This window comes from Oxyura jamaicensis, chromosome 1 (assembly GCF_011077185.1).
Source record: "Oxyura jamaicensis isolate SHBP4307 breed ruddy duck chromosome 1, BPBGC_Ojam_1.0, whole genome shotgun sequence".
NCBI classification, from domain to species: Eukaryota; Metazoa; Chordata; class Aves; order Anseriformes; family Anatidae; genus Oxyura; species Oxyura jamaicensis.
In genome coordinates this window covers 43,440,152-43,461,189 of record NC_048893.1, presented here as the reverse complement: position 1 = coordinate 43,461,189, position 21,038 = coordinate 43,440,152, and the positions used below count along the sequence as shown (strand labels likewise).

General features: G+C 49.3%; 1 protein-coding gene across 1 annotated transcript; it reads left to right on the top strand.

Moving 5' to 3' along the window:
- The first annotated feature begins 265 nt into the window (after positions 1-265).
- On the top strand, positions 266-7,168 carry LOC118172306 (retinoic acid-induced protein 3-like). The gene is made up of 4 exons (XM_035336149.1): positions 266-526; positions 3,481-4,451; positions 5,079-5,131; positions 5,817-7,168. The coding sequence occupies exons 2-4, from the start codon at positions 3,527-3,529 to the stop codon at positions 5,907-5,909; spliced, it is 1,071 nt and encodes a 356-aa protein (XP_035192040.1). The 5' UTR covers positions 266-526; positions 3,481-3,526; the 3' UTR covers positions 5,910-7,168.
- Positions 7,169-21,038: the final 13,870 nt, after the last annotated feature.

Genomic DNA, 21,038 nt, shown 5'->3' with positions numbered 1-21,038 from the left:
TTGCAGCTGCTCTTCCTCCAGGTGCTATGGGGCCATTTGCATCCTCCATGTCCAGCTCGCAGTTATCTGACAAGAAAGCATGCACCCAGGCAAAGGGCTTGGAGCAGACGGGACAGGCTTCAGTTCATAGCCACAGCCCTCCCCTACAGGTGCCAGGAGTCAGACAGAGGAGCACCTTATCAGACGCTTGGCTGAGCCGCATTCGGCACAGACCCTGGGCTGGGACAGGCTCCATCCCCACCCTGCCACAGGGGTGACTGCCCGGCTGACGTCAGGAGCCCAGGCTTCATTTCCTGGCACGGGACCGTATTTTCATAGCAGCGTCGGAGAGGTAGTGGAACTGGAATAGGTGTGCTCGGCCACACCTCCACAGCCCTCCAGCTTTTAAAGCTCCCAGGGAGCGCAAGTGCAGGGCTGCTGCTCCGCTGGGGTCACAGGAGAGGAGGTGACTGTGTTACTGGTGTGCTGGGAGGTGGCCTCTTCCAGCTGGAGCCTCTCTGCTCTTCTCCCGGCAGGACCCACAAAGGTAATTCCAGGCAATGTCCTACAGGATCCAGAGTGGACCCATGCTGTGCGCCTGGGGTGGGATGGCAGGACCACGGATATAGGGGTGGGAGAGGAGGGTGCATGGGGTGCCATGGCAAACAGAGACTGCCTCCCACCCCTGACTCTAACCTGAGGCTGCCAGCTGGAGCTGGGGGAGTTATTACAGACTTTGCTGGGATGTGAAATTTGTGTCTGGATGGGCGTATTTTATGCACAAACATCAATGAGAGAGCAGGCTCAGGCTGGAGGGAGAAGACAGCACTACAGTGAGGACCATGGTTTGGGGTGAACTTTGATGCAGACACAACAGCAGTGATGTTACCACAGCACAGGCTTCCTCATGCAGACTGCAGACCCTCTGGAAATCCTGGAGATTCATGTAGGTGCCGAATGGGCAGGCTCAGCTTCTGGGGAGAGGGAGACAGGGCACAGGCTCTTCATAGCTCATGTGACATCCATCCTGGAAAAAAAGAAAAAGGAGTAAAAATAACAGTAAGTGGCACTGTTCTCCAAGACAGGAAGGTTCTCTACATCTTGTTTGTTCCAAGTGCCTGGAACAAACAGCTGGTGGTGTGGCAAGCACCACTTGCAGTAAGCATCGGACAGGTCCCAAAGCTAGGTGTGCACTCTGTGCTGCCCTGGGGTCTCGTTGGCTCTCTGGGCTCTCCCCCTGCCCCAGCAGCTGGCATTGGTCTGGACCTGTTGGAGCTGGGAATAGACAAACTGATCTGATCAACAATAACTTTCTGTGGATAAAAATGTAGCATTTGCTCTCTAGCTTTTCAAAAAGGTTCATTATTCATTTTTCACAAATGTCAAGATAACCCTCAACTGTTTGTACAAGTGACTGTAAATCCCCATAATGTTGTGAATAATGATTTGCAAAAACTTTTGCATGCATTATTCACCAACGTCATTCTCTCCACAAGATTCCAGAGCTCCCGCATACTTTGCATTTTATTGTAGCCAGCTTTTTGAAGAGTTGCACATCTCCTTTAACAGAGTGAGGTTAAAAGTTGGAAATATATTTCACCATTTCTAATCAGGTAGCATCGAGGTGTATGTGGGGCTGGGAGTGATTCAGTGATTTTTTCCCCCTTCATTTATCCCTTGGTTAGGTCAGCTGCCATTTATTGAAGACTCAACCTTTCTCCCCAGAATGCATCTTAACACTAGCCTTGTAATTGCAGTATGTTGTTCTGGAGGGGGAAAATCAAGGTAAATGGCACAGAAAGAACTAAACACTAAATTTTGCAAGATCCGTGTTTTTTTTTTTTTTTTTTTTTTTTTTTATATATATATATATATATCAGAAAAGACCTTGGCTTTCCAGTGCAGGTCACCATAAAGGCCAGATTTTCCCATGTTTCATGCTGCTATTGTGTCTAAATTCCTATTTTGAGAGATTTTAGAGACTGGATCTAACTGAGCAATTTGCAGCTACAAAGCACTACCTGCCGCTGGGATCTAAGTTCACTCGGTGCCTGCATAATGGGCAATAAAGTGCCCAACATCTCTTGCAGTGGTTTCTGCACATGCTTCAGGCTCCCAAAGAAGTAGGCAACTTAATTCCCCGTGGCGACGGGCAGAGCTCGCCTAAACAGCCCTTTGATCCCCTGGCGAGACAGGCTTAAACCAGGCTTACTCAGCCAGCAGTGAACTCTTCGTGATGAGACAGCAGGAGCACACTAGGTGTGTTGGAAGGCCGCGCGTACCCTTGACTCATGGACTCCTCGAGCAGTAACTTGTTGGTTACTTCTCATGCAACAACAATATTAGCTCCGACATGTCAGGCCTCTAGCTACACAAGGCAATAATTTGGGGAGGGGGCTGAGATATTTGGGATAGTCCTTGTTGCTGCACTACCCTGAAGAAGGAGGACTGTGAGCTTGGGGTTCATGGTTGGTTTCATAGAATCATAGAGTCATAGAATCACAGAATGTTTTGGGTTGGAAGGGACCTTAAAGACCATCTAATTCCACTCCCTTGCCATGGGCAGGGACACCTCCCAACATACCAGGTTGCCCAAAGTTGTATCCAGCTTGGCTTTGAACACTGCCAGGGATGGGACATCCATAGCTTCTCTGGGCAGCCTGTGCCAGGGCCTTATCACCCTTGTAGTAAAAAAGTTTTGAATATCTAATCTAAATGTACTCTCTTTTAGTTTAAAGCCATTACCCTTTGTCATATCACTGCACTGCCTGATAGAAGAGCCCCTCCCCAGATTTCCTGTAGACCCCTTTTAGGTACTGGAAGACTGCTATGAAGTCTCCCCAGAGCCTTCTCTTCTCCAAGTGGAACAACCCCAATATTTTCCTTTATTTGCTATTTAAATTGCACTGAGAAGAGTTGTGCTGGAGGCGTCCAAGTTAGTTATCTGCAGGATAAAAGGCAGTTAAAGCTTCCTTTCACTCAGACCAATATACAAAACCACAGGTGTTTCAGAGAAAGTAACAGAGGGAAACCAACCAAGGAGAGTTTCCTGTTCTGTATTGCTCATCTTTGGAGCTCACTAGTACTGGGTACTGATGGTGTTTGAACTTATCAAAAGAGTGTAAACTGTATCATGATTAACACCTGCTCTTGTATCACCTGGGACAAAAGTGACAAGGCAGCTCAGTCTCAGTGCCACAGGGCACCAAGCTAACACCTGCAAAAGGGCCTCACCTTTCTCCTGCTGCCCACACTCCTGCAGCATTGCACAACCTTGTGCACAGTGCAGAGGACTTGTAAGGTGAATCACCTCCTGCTAAGGGGCTTGGCTTGCCTTTGATAAAGAGCCAAAGCCAAACAAGGGGACAGCTCTGCTGCCACAGCCCCGCGTCCTTAGCACTGTGGTGTCCTTGCCTGGTGAGGACATCTGTCCTCTCCTTCCCCAGTGCTGCAGCACCCAGGTGGTTGATGCAACAGCCTGTGACTTTTCTCTTTCTACAGCTCCAAGGAAACATTTCCCAGTGGGGTTGTTCAGGAAGGCGCCAGGATGACGACGCCAATTCCCCGAGGCTGTGGCAGCATCAATTCTGACTACTACCTGCTCTGTGACATGGATCAGGCCTGGGGGATTGTCCTGGAGTCACTGGCTACAGCAGGAGTCCTCGTCACCATTTTCCTCATCTGCTCCCTCTTCTTCCTCATCTGTAAAGTCCAAGACAACAACAAGAGGCACATGATCTCCATTTACTTCTTCTTCCTCCTAGGAACACTCGGCATTTTTGGTCTCACTTTTGCCTTCATCATTAAAAGCAATGAAAATACTCGCCCCACGCGCTTCTTCCTATTTGGAGTCCTCTTTGCACTCTGCTTCTCCTGCCTTCTCACCCATGCCTTCAACCTCATCAAACTAGTGAGAGGAAAAAAGCCCTTCTCCTGGCTGGTGTTGCTGCTACTCATTGTTTCCTTTGCCCTCGTGCAAATCGTGATCAACATTGAGTACCTAGTCACCATGCTAGTAAATTACAGAAATGATTTTCTGCATATGCCTTCAGAGCAGGCCAACAAGGACTTTGTCATGCTTCTGATCTATGTGCTCTTCCTGATGGCCTTGACCTTCCTGATGTCCATGTTCACATTCTGTGGGTCATACAAGAGCTGGAAGAGACATGGGGCACACATCTTTGTCACTGTCCTGTTCTCCATTGCCATTTGGGTTGTGTGGATCACTATGCTCACAAAAGGCAACCAACTTTTAAATAACCCTGCCTGGGATGATCCTGTTGTGGCCATTGCTCTGGTGTCCAATGGATGGATCTTCTTGATAATGTATATCATCCCTGAAATCTGCTTTCTCACTGCCCCACTGAAGCTGGAGGACTACCCTCCAGAAAATGACTTCTGCCAGCCCACATTCATAAAGCAGACAACTGGAGTGGACAACCGTGCCTACACCCAAGATGAAATTGTGCAAGGTATGTTGAATTGATTGACTGCACTCTTCCCTAGCCCTAAGTATGCATGCACCACTTATGAGTTAAAAAAGGTAGGAGGGCTACAAGACAAGACTTGAAGATTATGAATAATTTAGACGTAGGAAAGAGAAAAGTTTCAGAATGATGAAGAAATGCAAATGGAAATGAATCTTTAGACAGACCAGGGAAAAGAGTAAGGACCAAAGCAGAAACCGCAGATGCGTAGGAGGAGTGACTGAGTGTCCTGGTGTGTCAGGTTGAGAGGTAATTTCCTATGACTCTATTATGTCTGGGAAGTCCAGGTAAAAATGCCCTTTGGAGGGATTTGGCCAGAGAGGAGGAAAGTAATCGTGAGACAACAGGAGGTGGTCTAAACTCTGAGGCCACCTCAGAAATGTCCTATTCTTTGCAATACCATTCACTCCTGCTTTTATAAGGAAATGTTTAATAAGAAACTCACCCATGGATTTTAATGCATTCCTGCCTGCATGTTGCATTGAGTTTGATCAAACTAAAATCAGCTGTTAACATAGTTGCAGGCTCTTACGTCTCCCTTGGTGTGATACTGCTGAGCTACCAAGTAACGCTAACTCACTAACTTTTCCCCCACTTTGTCTTGTGACTCAGGAAACAGGGAAGACCCCAGCTATTCCCCCTATTCTTCTCACTTTCAGCTGAAGGTAAGTTCACACCCCTTTTCACCCATTTCACCAGCTGTAGGCTGCAGTCCAGGGGCAGATTGGAAGGGAAGGAGAAGGGGAAAAGCCAGATGGGCATACAGCAGGCTCTGCAGATGCAGGTGGATGCTTCCCGTGGAGCTAGGTGATGCCAGGATGTGTGCTCGTGGAGGTGCCTATGGCTGGGGGGAGAGTTTCGTGGCTTGCCTGTGACCATGGGAGGCAAGAGGCACCCAAGGCAACATCTCAGGTTGTGGTTTTCAATAATTCTTGATGTGACATGACAAAATAAGTCCTCTCTTTGAGGACAGTTCCTGCAATAGTCTGTGCCCCTTCCTCAGTAGACTGCTCCTTTTCCCAGCCCATGACCTGAAAGTATTCCCACCAGCCATCACCACAAGTTGGTAGCACAGGCCCAGAGTGGCAGCCTGCATGATGCAGCGTGTGTTCAGTCCTCCTTCAGCCCACAGCCTGGCCAGGACTAGTAGCTCGCCTTCTGTCCTCACATGTCCTCTGGAGGCATGTCTCAGCAGCTGGTTTGTGCTGCCAGAATCTTCTTCCGCAGCATCATCAGTCACACTCTTGGGAAACCTCCAGTTCTGTTCCCCCCTCCCCCTGTATTTTTATCTCTATTTCATAACTTTTTTTCCATTTTTTGAAAGTAAAAACTTTCTCACTTCCTTTTCAGACCATCGACACCCAGAATGATTTCTCCATCCCTCGCCCCAAGGCACAGACAAGCCCATACCATGACTACACTGGTGGGAAAGGCCCCATGTAACAGCTCTGCAGGCTGCAAAGAGACTGAGCACCCATCAGCAGAGACCCGGGGAATGGGCCACACAGTGACACATGCACTGATCCTGCAGAAGAGAGTCTCAGACCCCCACTGGCTATGCTGATATTAAGGAGAGGGACCCTCTTTTCCCTCGGTTCTCCCACAGGCACCCTTGTAGCCCCCTCTCATTCCTCGAACACAACTTGCAGGCACGGCTCTAGCAATCCTGTCCCTGCTCACCCAGTTTCTCCGTGGGATGGAGCTCATCTCTTCAGATAGAGAAATGTCCCGGGAAGAGCCTGAACTGGCCTATTTTCAGCAGGAATGCTGCAGAGCTAGAGTAGCAAGATCATCAGCTGGGCATGGGACCTGCTCTGTCCCAGATCAGCCCACATGGCAGCCTGGGCCCCATGTCTGACAGGAGAACAGGAGGGAGCAAGAGCAGCAGCCCTACATGTCCTGGCTCCGGCTCACCTGTGAGCACATCACAGGTTTTAGCAAGGTGCCCTTACCTAACCACCATCACTTTTGTGCCTGCCCCCAGCCCTGCTTGGCTCTCCTCCAGAAGTCAGTGGAGGAGAGATACAGAGAGAGATTTTAAACAAACAAACAAACAGAACTTCACTTTTTTTTTTTTTCTCTTAGATCCATCAGCTAGGGACCATACATGATGAAGAAAATTAAATGGCATAAAAACATCCACACATATTTACTGACACATTTTCTGTTTTGCTTTCTGGCATCAGCCTCCCCCCTAGCTCTGACTCCTGACCATGAGCCCCACTGAGCCCCCCAGGGATCCTGCTGTACCCCGCAGACCCTCGCTGCCACCCCAGCCTGTGGGAGCCTGCAGACAAAACCCCTCCTCTGCAGCTGCCTGCAATACCCCGGAGGGATCCCATCCCATGCACCTCTGAGCTCTTCCTCCCAAGTGTTTCTGTGGCATTAACACTGACATTTCCCAAGCAGCCAGGCTACGGAGGATGGGCACCCTTCGTCCCAGGAATGAGCAAACACGAGTGTGTGCACGTGTGTGCCCGCGCTTGTGCTGCGAGGACTGCACCCTGGCGATGAGCAATGAGCCTGCAGAGCTGAATCACTCTGCAGCCTGCTTTGCATTTGGCAAATAGCTTTCCATGGAATTTCACATATAAATACACAGAGCTCTTCCAGGTCTGTGTGTATGGTACACTGGTGTCTGACACAGCTATATATTTATTTAGTACTTTGTATATGGAATATTTAATTGATAAAAACCTGAACAGCCTGACTACCAGAGAGTTTTTCCTTGGGGACACGGTTCCTTTAAAGGCAGGTGGGGTGAGGGGTTGATAGCAGCAGCTCTCGGTGGCTTGGTGTGGGCCACCTGCGAGATTACATTTGGGGGCCACATGGGAAAGAATTGCTGGCTTCTTCGGAGCTGTCGCTAAGGACCAGAGATCAGCTGCCTGAGGATGCAGAAGAGGGTTAGGAGCTTCTCCATGCTACTTCTCCTGAATACAAAGAGCTGATTCAATGTTACAAGTGCACAAGAAATGAAGAAATTTAAACCCAAGCCACAGCAAGCAAATGAAAGAGAAAGGATGTGATCTTTTCATTGCAGCATTTGCTTGTGTCTGCTGGGTCTATACTCCTGTATTTATTTGCTTGCATCTTGCTGGGTACATCAGGGGTAGGAAATAATTTTGTAGGTATTTGTTTAATTCAGCTTTTAAAAACACATCTTCCTGATGTTCTGAACCCATGTAACATTTTTATTTGAAAGCAGAAACAATATCAAAACAAAATAATAATAACAGTTAAAATTATCTCCTGCTGGCATGAGGCTGTAATCTCCCAGTTTAGAGACTTTCTATCCCATTAGCTTTTCCATGGTACGTCCATGGTGTGTCAGGCTCCCACATATCCCTCCTCTACTCCTCTCCCCTCTAACCTACCCAGTTCCACACATGTAACACAGAGAATGGGAGAAAAAACTCTGTAAGCAGGTTGGGAAGGGGGCAGGTGAAATCATGACACAAGTTATTGACTTGTAGGCTAAAGGTAGGTGGGATGTGCTTGAAAACAAGAGCAGACTTTCAAGGAATGGGCTTTTTAAGCTGGTGTGGTGGTACTGATGGCTTAAATATAGCAACAAGGTGTTACAGGAGGAGCCCAAAATGTGGTAAACAGACAGAGCCATCCCCTGCTTCAGTGGGGCCTGGTGGAGCGAAGGAACAGGCTAACAGGAGAAATAAGAGCTGAGTTATTCACTCCGGGTTTCTGAGGCCCTTGGGGGTTTCTGCAAAACTCCATTTTTTCTGGAGTTTTACTGGGGCCTGGCTACCCCTGGGATACAGAGGTATGCTTCTGTCTGTGGTGATGGCTTTTAAGACTTCCCCATCCAACTCCCAGCCATGGGAGTGAAGTGCCACTGGTGCGGTTGAGGGCAAGGTAACACTACCTCCAAAATTGCTCCACTGCTGGCACTGTGAGCATGGGGAGAGCTTGATTCCACCTGAGTAAGAGAAACCAAGTCAAGGGATGTGTGTTGCACCTCCGTGGATCCCAGGCACAAACCAACTCCTTCATCGACTGGCACAGACCAGAAGGTGCCTCCCAAATGCAACTGGTCCCAGAGGCAGCACAACCAGGAGGGATGAGGATCACATGCACTTCTATTGATGCAGGGGACAACAATTTTTGTGATTAATTGATTGTTACTGTGCACGCTGCTCCACGCAGAGTGAAATTCTCTTTGTCCCTCTCTACAGATTTACAGTGCCTTTCAGAGCTTTTTTTTTTTTTTTTTTTTTTTTTTTTTTAAACCGCTGTATAATGAGACAAATATTCATCTGCACTGAGATATCTTGCAGTTCGATATTGAGGTAGCTTTGGGTGAGGGTTGATTTAGTTGCCAAATTAAACACAGATCTCGGTGGCACGGGGAGCTGGCTGGGAAGGCAGGATGGTGCTGCCCTGCAGGAGGCACCATGGGCAGCCCGGAGCTCCGTAAACCTCAGGAGAGGATTTTGGGGAAAGCAGCAGTTTCTTCTTTCCTTGCAAATGAGCAGACAACAGCACAGCAAGGTGAGCCAGCCAACCCAGACGGCCACTTAGTCACACACACGTGCCCCAGGGAAATCCTGAACTGGTGGGGCAGGACAGGCCAGACCTGGAAGGAAGAAGTGAGTGGAGGAGGCTCCGGCTGCTTTATTTTTTTTAGCATCTACAGGTCAGGGTGTCACAGGAGAAGGGCAAGGAATGGCAGCACCACTGCTGGGGTGCAGCACCTTGCCAGGGCTGTCAGGCTCCACGTGCCTGGGCAGACACGGGTGCAGGGGGTGCCATTAAGCCTTGGGGCATAGCCCAGGGCCAGCGGTGCTGGGACCTGACATGGGGAAGGACTTCACTCCTTCACCTCCCCTGTGCTCTCTGGCTTGCCACAAGCAATAGCTAGCTCCCTCCCTCAAGTGTCCCTTGTGCTGCCACCCACTCCCCTGTCTGTTTCGGTATGGGACACTCAGCGGTGTCACCAGGTGACTCAGGCCGTGCATGACTCACGGGGGCTGGATGGGGGCTGGTAGGGCGAAGTTCTCTTCTGTCAGCTCTGATCCATGGGGAGCCAAATCCCGGGGACACACCTTGGATGTGGCAACTGTTGGCCCAGTTGTGGTGGTGCTCCTCTGCCAGAGGTGACCGTCCCCGGCACAGGGGAGGGGGGTGTCCGGTCCCCAGTGACACGCACAGTCCCCAGGGAGGGACTGGTGTTTTGCAATGCCTGAAAGACAAACACGAGCTCTGAAAGCTGGCAGTGCGTGGGTCATGCATTGGATGCCTCCTGTTTTCTTCTGCGCCAAGCTCCCTTGAAAGCACCAGCTCCCATGCTGGCAGGGAGCTGGTGGCTCTGAGGCTCTTTCCCAGATGTTCTCTATCTGAGTAGAAATGCAGAATCACACAGAGATTTGGGTCAGATGGGACCTCTGGAGGGGTCCAGTCCAGCTCCTGAGCAGGGCTTGCTTCAGAGCTAGACCAGGGTGTCAGGGCCTTGTCTAGGTAAGCTCTGAATATCTCCAAGGATGGAGATGTGATCATTCATTGGGACTTTCTCCCCTTGTTTCTAAACAGAATTTCACTTGCTGCAGCTTGTATCTGTCACCCCTTGTCCTTTCACTGTGAACCTCTAAGAAAAGTCTGGTCCCATTTTCTCTAGAGCCCCCACCTGCTAAATAGCCAACAGCAGCAGGACGGCCCTTTGCTTTTCTTCTCTGAGGCTGAGCAGCTCCCTCAGTCTCTCTTCCTAGTAATGGCTCCAGCCAGCACGCGATGTCTCAGTGGTCCCCCTGCCAGACTTACTCAGCTTGATCAATCTCTCTGCTGCAGTGAGAGGCCAAAACTGGGCACAGTACTACAGATACAGCCTCACCAGTACTATGTAAAGGGGAAGAACCAATTCCCTCACCTTGCTAACTTCACCCTTACTCATGCAGCCTGGTATGTGCTCAGCCTACACTGCCGTGAGCGCAGATTGCTGGGCAATGCCTTCTTCAGATTCATTTTCCCCAGAACCAGTTAATCCCTTTGCCCTGGAGGAACTTGTGTGGCTATAAATAGGAGTGATGATGCAGTCCTGAGGTTTCATCTCTAAGGCACGTGTACAGGAGACAGAAACAGCAACCAAGACTACTTGTGAGCCAAGGACTACAGGCACCTCTCCCAGTGGGCAGCCCCACAGAAGGAAGCCCAAGCCCCCCTGCTGACATTTTCCAGCTTCCTGGGGGCTCTGGAGACAGAGCAGAGGTGCCCTCAGCTTCAACAAGCACAGCCGTTGGGTACCAGATGGCCAGCGTCACTCTGCCCAGGCTGGGGTTGGTGAGAGGCTGGTGACCAGCTGCCCTCCATGGATTCATGCCCTTCCTCTACCACACAACCACTGGAACTCTCTCCTGGGGAGAGGGGGTCCCAGCTCTGCTCCAGGAGCTCTGGTTCCCCATATGGACCTGGCACTGGTCCTGTCCCTTCTCCCTGCCTGAGGCACGCTCAGCCTTCTGCACCAAGCTCTGTCCTACTTGGGATCCTCGCCCTCCCTTAAAGTCAATATGCTGTGTCTCCTGGCCAACCTTTCGAGGGAAAGTGGTGTTTGCTTTGCCTTCACTATGGTGACAAGTGGAACACCACACTAGCTACAAGGAGCGCTGCTTCCTGCAGAGGTTTTTTTCTGAAGTGTCTGCAGGAGCTGCAATCAGGGTTAGCCAGGCTGACCTTGTGTGGAGGGGCCGAGTGCCTCTCTGGCATCATCTGGGGCTCCACCTGGCTGAGGAGTTTCTCCCATTAAACCAGTAACAGGTATATTTCAGGAGACAGCAGAGGCTGTGGCTTACAAAACGGGCATCTTGTTCTCTAATGGAATATTCAGGAGTCAAAACCCTCTCTCCAACACACAGCGGTGTCTGCTGTTTCCTTCATCTCACCGCCTGCCTGCCCATGCTGAGCCCACCGCAGCTCCTGCCCCTGCCTGACCTTTGTGCCCAGGGCGCGATGGGGTGCTCGGGGGGGGGGGCAGGACGCTCTCAGCGCCCACCGGGCTCCGCGGAGCGCCCCGCGGGCGGCCGCTGGGTGGCGCCGTTGCTCCGCGGAGCGCGGCGCGGCCCCGGGTGCGGGCCCCGGAGGGGGGCTGAGGGGGTGGGGGGGGGGGCGGCATAGCAAAGCCAACAGGCTGGATCCTGCTTGGAAAAATAAAATAAAATAAATAAAATAAAATAAAATATTAAAAAAATAAAATATTAAAAAAATAATAAAAATAAAAAAAATCATGGTCTTTCTTCGAACTTCGATAAAATTTGCAATTTTGCTCCCATGAAATGACTTCATTTCTTTGACTCAGCATGTTCCAATAAGAAAAAAATATATATATCCATCCTAAAAGGGAAGCTTTTCCTCTGTGCCGCTCAGCTTGTTTTACACAGCAATACAAAAAGCTTCTCTGAGCTCATTTTATTTTGGGCACGGTTTGGTCTGATTTCAACCAGCTTCTTCCCAACTGACTGCACTGCAGCTGCCAGGGAGAAACGGCTGCCTGGGGAGCCTCCTGCCCAGCTCTGGTGAGGTGTCTGTGGCAAGGAGGCCATTCCCCATAGGTCACTCCCCAAAGCCTAGGGCACAAACTCATGGTGCTTCATGAGGCCGTGGGAGATGGACAGCCACTGGGATAGAGCAGCAAGTGTGTGTGAGGACACGCTGCCAGCAGGCTGGGTGTCTGGGCAGGTTATGGCTCACCAGCTCCGCTCCCTGTGCCACTCAGCTTCTCAGATGGAGGCTGCCAAATTCTGCTTGGGTGGGTCAGCAGGAGAGAAGGTCCCCAGCAGCAGAGCTGGTGACAGATGGCAGCGATGTGTGCAGGACAGTTTTTTTACACAGAGAAGCAGCAGGTGGATAACGTTGCAAAGTGCTGTTGGTAGATAATGCTGTCTGTGTCACTTCTCCCCCTGCCCCACAGTCACCATCACCACTATATGGCCAGGATGTGCTCTGGTTCCCCTGGTTATGTCCAATATTTTGGGTGTCAGATGGCAAATGATTTGTGTCAGATGACACCTTGGCAGGGCCGGGATTAAATGCCCAACTTTTAAATGCAGGTCACCTCAAAAGAAGATGTGTGTGCTGGTTCAAAGGGAAAAGGGTTGAAGTCTATCAACCCATCTATCAACCCACTCAGAGCACCCAACCCTATCTGGTGCTCTGAGTAGCCTAGGGAGAAGAGGAAAGCATGCAAATTTTCCAGCATAACAGATCTATCTGGGAGTTTCTGACAGCATGGTAAACTTGGTTTGTGAGAAGAGTCTGGTGGGCCAAGGTACACTCAGCCATATAAGATTGCACCTTTTTCAGAGTAGAGTCTCAAGCTGCATCAAAAGCAGCTTTTCTGCTGTCACTGTCCACAGAAGGAGAGCAAATCTGAGCTGGAAAGCAGCTCTAACCACAATCTGGAAGGTTTCCTTGAGGAGATATCCTCGCCACTCCGTGCACATCCTCTGCTGCACAGCACAGGGCAGGGAAAGGCCAGCTCCACATCTGGGCCTGCCTTGGCAGCCCCATCCCCAAAATCTGTTTGTAACAGACATGCAGAAGACACGTGACTTTAATACAAACAAGCATCTGTTTGGCTTTTAGTGTGCTTCCAATCTGGGCCACACAGCTTTGGGCCCAAGAGATGGATCTGAAAGGCAAGATTTTGGCCAGAAAAGGCAGAGTCTATCGGGGAAGAACCACAGCCAGAGCTGGGGGCATGCTTCGATTGCTGAGCCCCTCGCAGCTGCACCATATCCAGGCTTGGTGTGAGCTCCCTGTGAGAAAAGCACAGCATCTCCCCTTCCCTCTGAGGCCCTCCAGGAGCGTGTATGACTTGCAGGGGGCCTACATGCAGCAGCTGAGCACATCACACAAACTCCCCCCTGTCACACACAGGGTGACTCTGCGGCTCTGCCTGACTCTGGGGTGGCAGTGGGGAGCATCTCCTCCAGCTTGTATTGCACGGACAGCAGGTTCTGTGAGGCACGGGTGGCTGCTAGGCTGCTGGAAGGACTCTGGGTTCTTCTCATGCTACACCAAATGACCTGGGGCCTGCTGCTCTCGCAGCATCACAGTGCCGGCGATGCCTTCCCTGCCACCCTGCTCCTGCTGCGCTTTGGTGTGTTCTCTGGTAGATGGGTAAAACCTGGCCCACGCGAGGACCTGAAACCTGGAACCACCTCCGTTTTGGTGCAGTATCAGGCTCCTGCTCTGCCACCTGCTGGAGCTGGGCAGGGGCATCTCCAGCCAGCACGGACACACGCCCCGTGTCTGCTGGGTTACCTAGGACACAGGACGATGGATCATGAAACATTTTGTAACCAATTCAATTAGAGTGAGTTCACGTAAGATCAGTGCTTTGGATCTTCTGGCCACCACATTTTTCATCCAACAGGAGTCCTAAAGATTTACCAGCATGTCTGGCCCTGGTTCTAGCTACAAGTGATTTTTTTCCAAATCCTGGAGACCAAAAGTATGGGACAGAGGAAGGGCCTCTCTGCAAGGTTCATTATACACCTTGTCTTTTTTTGAATAACATTTGCCTTTATTGTCTGGTGGCAAATTCTAAAAGTGGAAGTAACTTTCTCTACATTGAACGAATGTGTAAACGCTGAAAGAAGCTGTATGCTCCTTTACAGGAACCCAAAGAGATGAAATGATTGGTAGGATCTCTCCTGATTTCTCTTTCACAATGCACTCTTCAAATGTAATCAGCTTTTGAGGCTTGCTCCATCTCCAGCCGTGCATACAAATGCTCACACTGAAATTAATAGAAGCATCATGATGTATTTGAAGTGAAAATCTGGGACAAAAAGTTAAATACTTGATGTTAAAATCACTGACAAAAGTTTCTTTGGCTTTAGTTCTCATGTTAGAGGCATCTGTGTGTGTAAGGCTGGAAAGAATTGTTTTTATGGGTATATGTGTCTCAGCAACATCCTAGGAAATAAATATGCATGTATGTTGTTAAAAATTTATACGGGGAGTTTGGAAATGCATCCTTCCCTCTTAGCAAAGCTGTGCTGCTGTCTTCAACCCCGTGGCTTCACCCCCTGTTCAGCCCTGGGGAATAAGGAGCTGTTTGCGATTGATGGGATCATCGTAATACATGTGGACAAGGCACTGGACTTGAGTTTGCACTGGTGACCTCAGATTTGGCATTTATTAATGCTCCTATTGTGTGTTTGGTGTGTCTGCTGAACTGCCAAGGCTCCTACATGAGACCTTCCACGTGCTTATCCTTCTGGCATGTCCGTGTGATGGGGAAATGCTGTTTGCTCAACTCAGGGCACGAGGTGAGGGTCAGACTGTCACCGTGCCTCGGTGGCTGTTGGGCCTCACGCCCAGGGTGCTGTCTGACACTCAGAGAAGGGATTCAAACCCAGGCTGCTCCAGGCACAGACTCGGGGCACGGAGCCCTCTTTCCTCTCACACAGTGGAGGTGGTGTGTGGGGAAACACGTGTGCCTGCAGTTCCTGCCTCAGCTCAGGGGTGGCTGCAGGGGAGTCAGGAGCTGATCCACGCCAGCTCCTGCAGCCACACATCCTCCCATGCACACGGCGGTGGCTCCTTACATGCAGAGAACCAAATCACTTCTTGCACGATCAGCCTCGCTGCTAAAACAGCCCCAGCCAAGCTCTTGCTGGTTTGCAGGGCAGTGGGCTGGTCCGAGCAGGACAGCTCTTCTCGGGAGCAGCAGCCTAGCTCAGGAGGGGCACCGCCACCAAAGGGAAGTCATTGGGGTTTAAGCTTCCCTGCTGAAGCAGGACGCTCTTTCAGCTGGCACAGAGCACTTGCTTGAGCGGGAATCTCCATGTGAAGAAATGAGGAAAGCCAAGATACCTGTGTGCTCTCACAGCATGAAGTAAGGAGGACAGGCCAGGGGACACCGGCACTGACTGAACCACAGCCCAAGCACAGGAGATGGGCTCAGACCATGCTAACGGCTGGACTCCAGGCTCCCAGTGGACTCTCTGCTCCACTCCAGACAATTTACCTTGTTCTGTCCTGATGAAGCAAGCCCAGGTTTCCCAAAACAAGCTGCCCGCCTGCCACTTCTGCTATGTAAAATCACCCAGCAGCAGCAGCTTGATGCAGGGATTTCGTAAGAGGAGGAAGTCACGGGTTAGAGGCACTTGGTCAAGGGTGTTTCTGGCTGCAGCTCTGCCTGGGAGAAGTTCCTGCCCATTGTCTCGTGAGCTGGATCATCTCTGCAATCATGAGCAGAGAGCAGGGGGGGAGGAAGGAGGTGGCAGTACCTCCATGGGTGCCTCCTCTCCGTGGGCAGGGCAGACGCTCCTCCCTGCACACAGGCCATGTATTCCCCCATTGCACCGTGACCTCCTACCTCTCCTCCAGCTGTTATCCCTGCCAAGGGGAGAAGGGCAGGAGTGGGATGTGCTCCTGTCACCTTGTGCTGACAGTGAGCATTCACCCTTTGCAGCTTCCTCTGAGCATCTGTAGCACTGATTTTCCTGCCTCAGCTCTGTCCAGCTCTGCAGGCGAATTCCCCAAAGTGCTGTGAACTAACTGCACTTCCTAAAGGCCTGAAGAATGAGGACATTATTTACTTTAGGCTGGTGATGGGCATCAAATGGTGTGAAAGAAATGTATTCCTCAGCTCCGTCACTATCTGGGACCAAAATAACAGATAAAAGAAGAAAATCAGTGGGAGTTATCATTATATGGAGTTGCCATGGAAATAGCATGAGAGAACTTGGAGGAGAGCTAGCACACCATGTCTCCAGGAGGGCATAAATCCCCTGCTAGCCTCACGCCTTTTTATCACATTAGCAGGCAATATTTCTTGATTTAGCAAGAGGTGGGAAAACATCAAAGCACTGTTCTGACATTTTTGTCTATTCCATGATTTCTCTGACCAAGACTTTCCTGACCCTTCAAGAAGCAGAAATGTGAACCCCAGTGCTATTGGAAAGTTGTCCTGGCAACCACTAGATAATTTCAGTAAAATGGTAAGAGGGATGTCATTTTCCCCAGAAAATATTGAATTTTGTGGATTCATATGAAAAAGCTGAAAATCTTTTTTTTTTTTTTAATGTAGAATTCTAAGATATTTTTTTTTTCAAAGAAAAACATCACATTTCATTAGAAGTGCTTTTTAATGGTGATTTCTAAAGAAAAGCATCACAATTTAAATGATTTCCAGGTTTAGCAAAGCTGCCGTCTTGTGCAGTTGCACTGTTCTGGGGAGCCCATTTCCTTCTCCTCTCTCAGTCACTGCATCTTGCTTTTAAACCACTCTATCCCCTTTGGTCAGCACAGCGTAACTGCGTCCGCTCAGGCACTGTATCAGGAGAGGCCACAACCACAAACTCCGCCCTGAGGCATGGTGTCCTGGGGGGTGACACCCCCGGTTTGTGCGCCCTGCTCCCCACCCTGCAGCTCCCCTGTGGCCTGAAGGTCCCCATGGCCATCCGGCATGGAGCTGGAGGAGGGAGACTGCAGGCAGGTACGCGCCTCCTGCTTCTTCCAGGTTCTGAAAGGCTGCAGAGGTGATCGATCACCAACAGGGGACACCTGCCCTGCTCTTAGGGCTTTGCTGCTCCTCAGCAGCACGGATGCCAACCCCACAGGCAGAGGTTGTCCCACTGGTGACAGCTGTGGCCATCTCTCCCAGGGTAAACTGCCACTTAGATACTGGCATCCAGCTGCTTATGATATATAGAGATACCTATACAGATATGAGAGAGTGAACGAATGAAGTCAGGTTTGTTTTCAAATAAAATCATCATCCTCTCCTGTGAGGTCTCATATTGAGATCTGCTGCACTATGGCTTCATTGTTCCAGTATTTTTTTCCCTGGATGTCTTCTTCCCCACTCCCAACTCCTTCCCCACCCTGGGCTTCGACCACTATGTGATGCAACCACCTTTAGAGATAAGAAGGATCCTCAGCAGGGCTCTAAGATAGATGTCAGGAAGGAAAGCCTGGGGCAGGGCAGCAGGGAAGCCTTTACACTCGCATCTGCTGCCTTTCAGCAAAGCCAACAAGTTGGAAAGAAAAGATGCTGAGCAGCCTCCAAGGAGTCAGACTCGTACCTCTCCTCACCTTCTTCACCCACCAGTACCAGTGCTTTGTCCCTCCATCAGTGCTGCACAGGCAGTGAGATGAATGACCTGGATCAGGAAGGAGAGTAATGACAGAGGAAGCCAAAGAGCATCATCCCAAATGCTCCTGTAAGAGACAATTCAAGTTATATCACAGCTACTGACCCCAGTTCTGGCTTAGAGCCCCCTTTCAGCAACTGAATTTCCATCACATTTGTGACTCCACTTGCAAAATCCAGGACACCAAGATTTTTATTTTCTTTTTACTAAAACTGTCCTAAAGAAAGAAAGGAGGAACAGGGAGAAGGAAAGGTTGCTTTTGTCATCTGCATTTCTAAGATGAAAGTGTTGAAGTTATCTAAGGTGTTACAAGCAACCAAGATTTCTCCCTAGAACAAAAGTTGTGGGCTAAGTTCTTGTTGATTGTTTTGTCTGTTTGCTCAGCATCAATTTAAGATAAAATTACACACATAATTTTATAAAAGCTATTTATAAGACTGTGAATACATATTATGCATATTTTGTGACAAAACGGATCCATTTTTACCCCTCTGAAATGACAACTCCCCAGCACTGAATAATTCCAGAGGGGCTATTTTTGCGGCACTTGGTGTTACATTTGTTGCTGAGTAGCAGCTCTCTGTCTATAGCCATGGGAATAGACATCATTTTTAGCTCGTCATAATTCTGGTGTTGGATTTGTTCCAGAAGAGTTTGTCATAACAGTAGGCTGTGCATCGGCTACTTATGATAAATGGATTTGTTGATTGCAGGATTTTGGAAAGCGATTGTGTTTGCCTCCACACCAGGACTGTCTGGAGAGACACCACTCCTCCCCATTGCTGCATCTCCCAGGACAAGCAGCTGCAGCCTCAAGGAGACCCTCTGGTGGGTGGCAGCTCCCCACCTCCTTGGTGTGCCTGGTTGCATCTTGTGGTTTCAGTAGAGTAATCTGAAAGCAGCTGCCTCCAGTGTACCTTCAGGATTATTATTTTCAGATATTTATTTCCAGGGAAAGAAAAAAACATCCAGAGCATTTTCAAATACTATTGCCTTACCATGAGGAGCAGGAGTAACTTGAAAGGTGAAACACAAATCCCTGATTGTGTCTATGAAATTTTGCTATGTTCTGTGCAGTCTGGGCTTCCATTCAAAGTAAACAAAATTTTAAAAGCTAGAACCTAAATCATATACTACAGATCACAGAATCACAGAATCACAGAATTTCTAGGTTGGAAGAGACCTCAAGATCATCAAGTCCAACCTCTGACCTAACACTAACAGTCCCCACTAAACCATATCCCTAAGCTCTACATCTAAACATCTTTTAAAGACCTCCAGGGATGGTGACTCCACCACTTCCCTGGGCAGCCCGTTCCAATGTCTAACAACCCTTTTGGTAAAGAAGTTCTTCCTAAAAATATATAAAGATATATACATATAAAAAGACATATACATATATATTAAAACAACAACAACAAAAAAAAACCACCTTGCATTTTTCTCTCTTGTTCTTTTTCAGAGACAGCACCATTGCATATAAACGAACTTGTGCCTCTGGTTAAAAACCAACTCTGTGGAGAGCTGTCTTCAGCCACATGACTCCCCTGGTTCGAGACCTGGGCTTCATTCCTGGATGCAGGCAGATCTCAGACACAACTCCTGTGAACTGTTAAAAAGCTGAAACCACCTGCACCTGGAGCGGGCCACAAGGAGTGAAGGGGGAAACAGGGCACTGCCTATCCTGAAGGTGAGGTTTGGAGGTAGAGGACCACAGGCTGTCAGAGCAAAAAATATATCTGTGAGGAAAAAAAACAGCCCTGGCTGCTCCATATGCTTGGAACCATAACTGCACTTACCAGTTATTTAGGCCTGCTTCCCCATTCACACTCCTAAATACACAGGATGGCCCTCGTCGTTTTGAAATCGGCTGGTTGGGTTCCCAGCTGGAGGGTGTTTCAGGCCATGTTCCCAAGACACAGTATCTCATAAAGGCATGGTTGCTGGTTTTCCCCTCCCTGGGGCAGGAAGAGCATGGCTCTCCACAAAGGCGTGTACCAAAGTCTTGCACAAAGCAGATGGCAACACAGCAGGAGCAGAGTTGTTTGGGGGATTTCCAGGGAAATCTTCGTTACCCAGAATGACGGGAGGAGACAGGCCTACACAAGGCAGGGTGTGCTGCACCCATCACAGCATAAACCCTATCTTGAGGGGGGGGTAGGCACATGAGTTATAGGGCACCCAAAGGCGCTGCATCCATCCAGCCCAGCCTCACATCACCCTTCCCCTGAGACAGCACAACTCTTCGACATCTTCACAGGATTTTTGCTCCTCCTGGGTTTCCCATGCACAGGTACCAGTGTGCAGGTAGAAGCAAGGTATTGGAGAATGAAAGATGTGGATTTACATGAACTCAATTACCCCAAATAAACACCAGTGCAGTAACTAATCCCAAATAGCATCCTCTTCTGGGTACCCTTGCTAAATAATACTACAGTTCATGGAAGACATTTCAATGAGCCAGCACATGATGATTTGGAAAGATGTTCCCTTGCAAAGATGACTCATAAAGAGAATTGAGAAACTCTGCAGTCAGTGATTAAACAGCTAGAAAGATCTGCCAGCAGAAATGTGTGTCCAAAATTGTCACGCCATACACTACTTTTTATTTCGGTACTTTGCTTTGGGTAAAAGGTTTCATTTGTCTCATTTGTTTGAGTATGATGCATGTCAAATTTCAGATCTTCTCCTCTTGTACTAAGAGCAACATTTAATTCGGTTAGTCTTGTACTTCATCAGTTGTGTGGGAAGGTGACTGAACTCTTTGTCTAACAGCAGAAGACACTGCAGCTGGTTCTTCAGACTCCAATTAAGAAAGGCCTTAACTTAAACATTAGGGATATTAAAAAATAAAGAAATAAAGAAATAAATACTGGCTTGGAAAACTCTGGAAAAATACTGAAGGGAGAATAGTTGCCATGGCAATGCTTCTCTGTTTTCCCTTGGGATAACAGAAGTATGTACGGAAGGCACCTCCCCACCACACACCTCACACAGACCAAGCACCCCCCCAGTGCTCCAGGCATGGGTGAGACTCAAACCCACTGAGCTTCAGACATGGACAGGGTGGTGCAGCTGCCTGTGTAGACTGGGACTGGGCTCTGCTGTCCCAACGCAGGGAGCCCACACTGCCAATGTCACACTGCGCTCCCAACACCACCTTGACACCTGAGCCATGATGCAGGGTCAGGGCACTGCAGCGCATGCCCAAGGAACTGTACCTCTCTCTCCTGGGTCTTGGTCACACAAAGTAAGTGGGGCTGGTGAGAGGTTTGCAGCCTAAGATGTCCAGCTGCATCAGCTCATAGGATCCTGGAGAAGTAGAAGGGCCATTGCATTTTTAAGTCCAGACTACAGGGTATGTACAACAGGAGGCACTGGCCTGAATCACAAGCTTGGTGCGTGGCACTGAGTTGATGCATATGCATGATAATCTAAGTCCTCAAGGATAGTGAAG

Coding starts and splice junctions, on each gene's coding strand:
- LOC118172306 (XM_035336149.1), top strand. CDS start 3,527: ATGACGACGCCAATTCCCCGAGGCTGTGGCAGCATCAATTCTGACTAC. Junction 4,452..5,078: donor CCAAGATGAAATTGTGCAAG/GTATGTTGAATT, acceptor CTTGTGACTCAG/GAAACAGGGAAGACCCCAGC. Junction 5,132..5,816: donor CTTCTCACTTTCAGCTGAAG/GTAAGTTCACAC, acceptor CTTCCTTTTCAG/ACCATCGACACCCAGAATGA.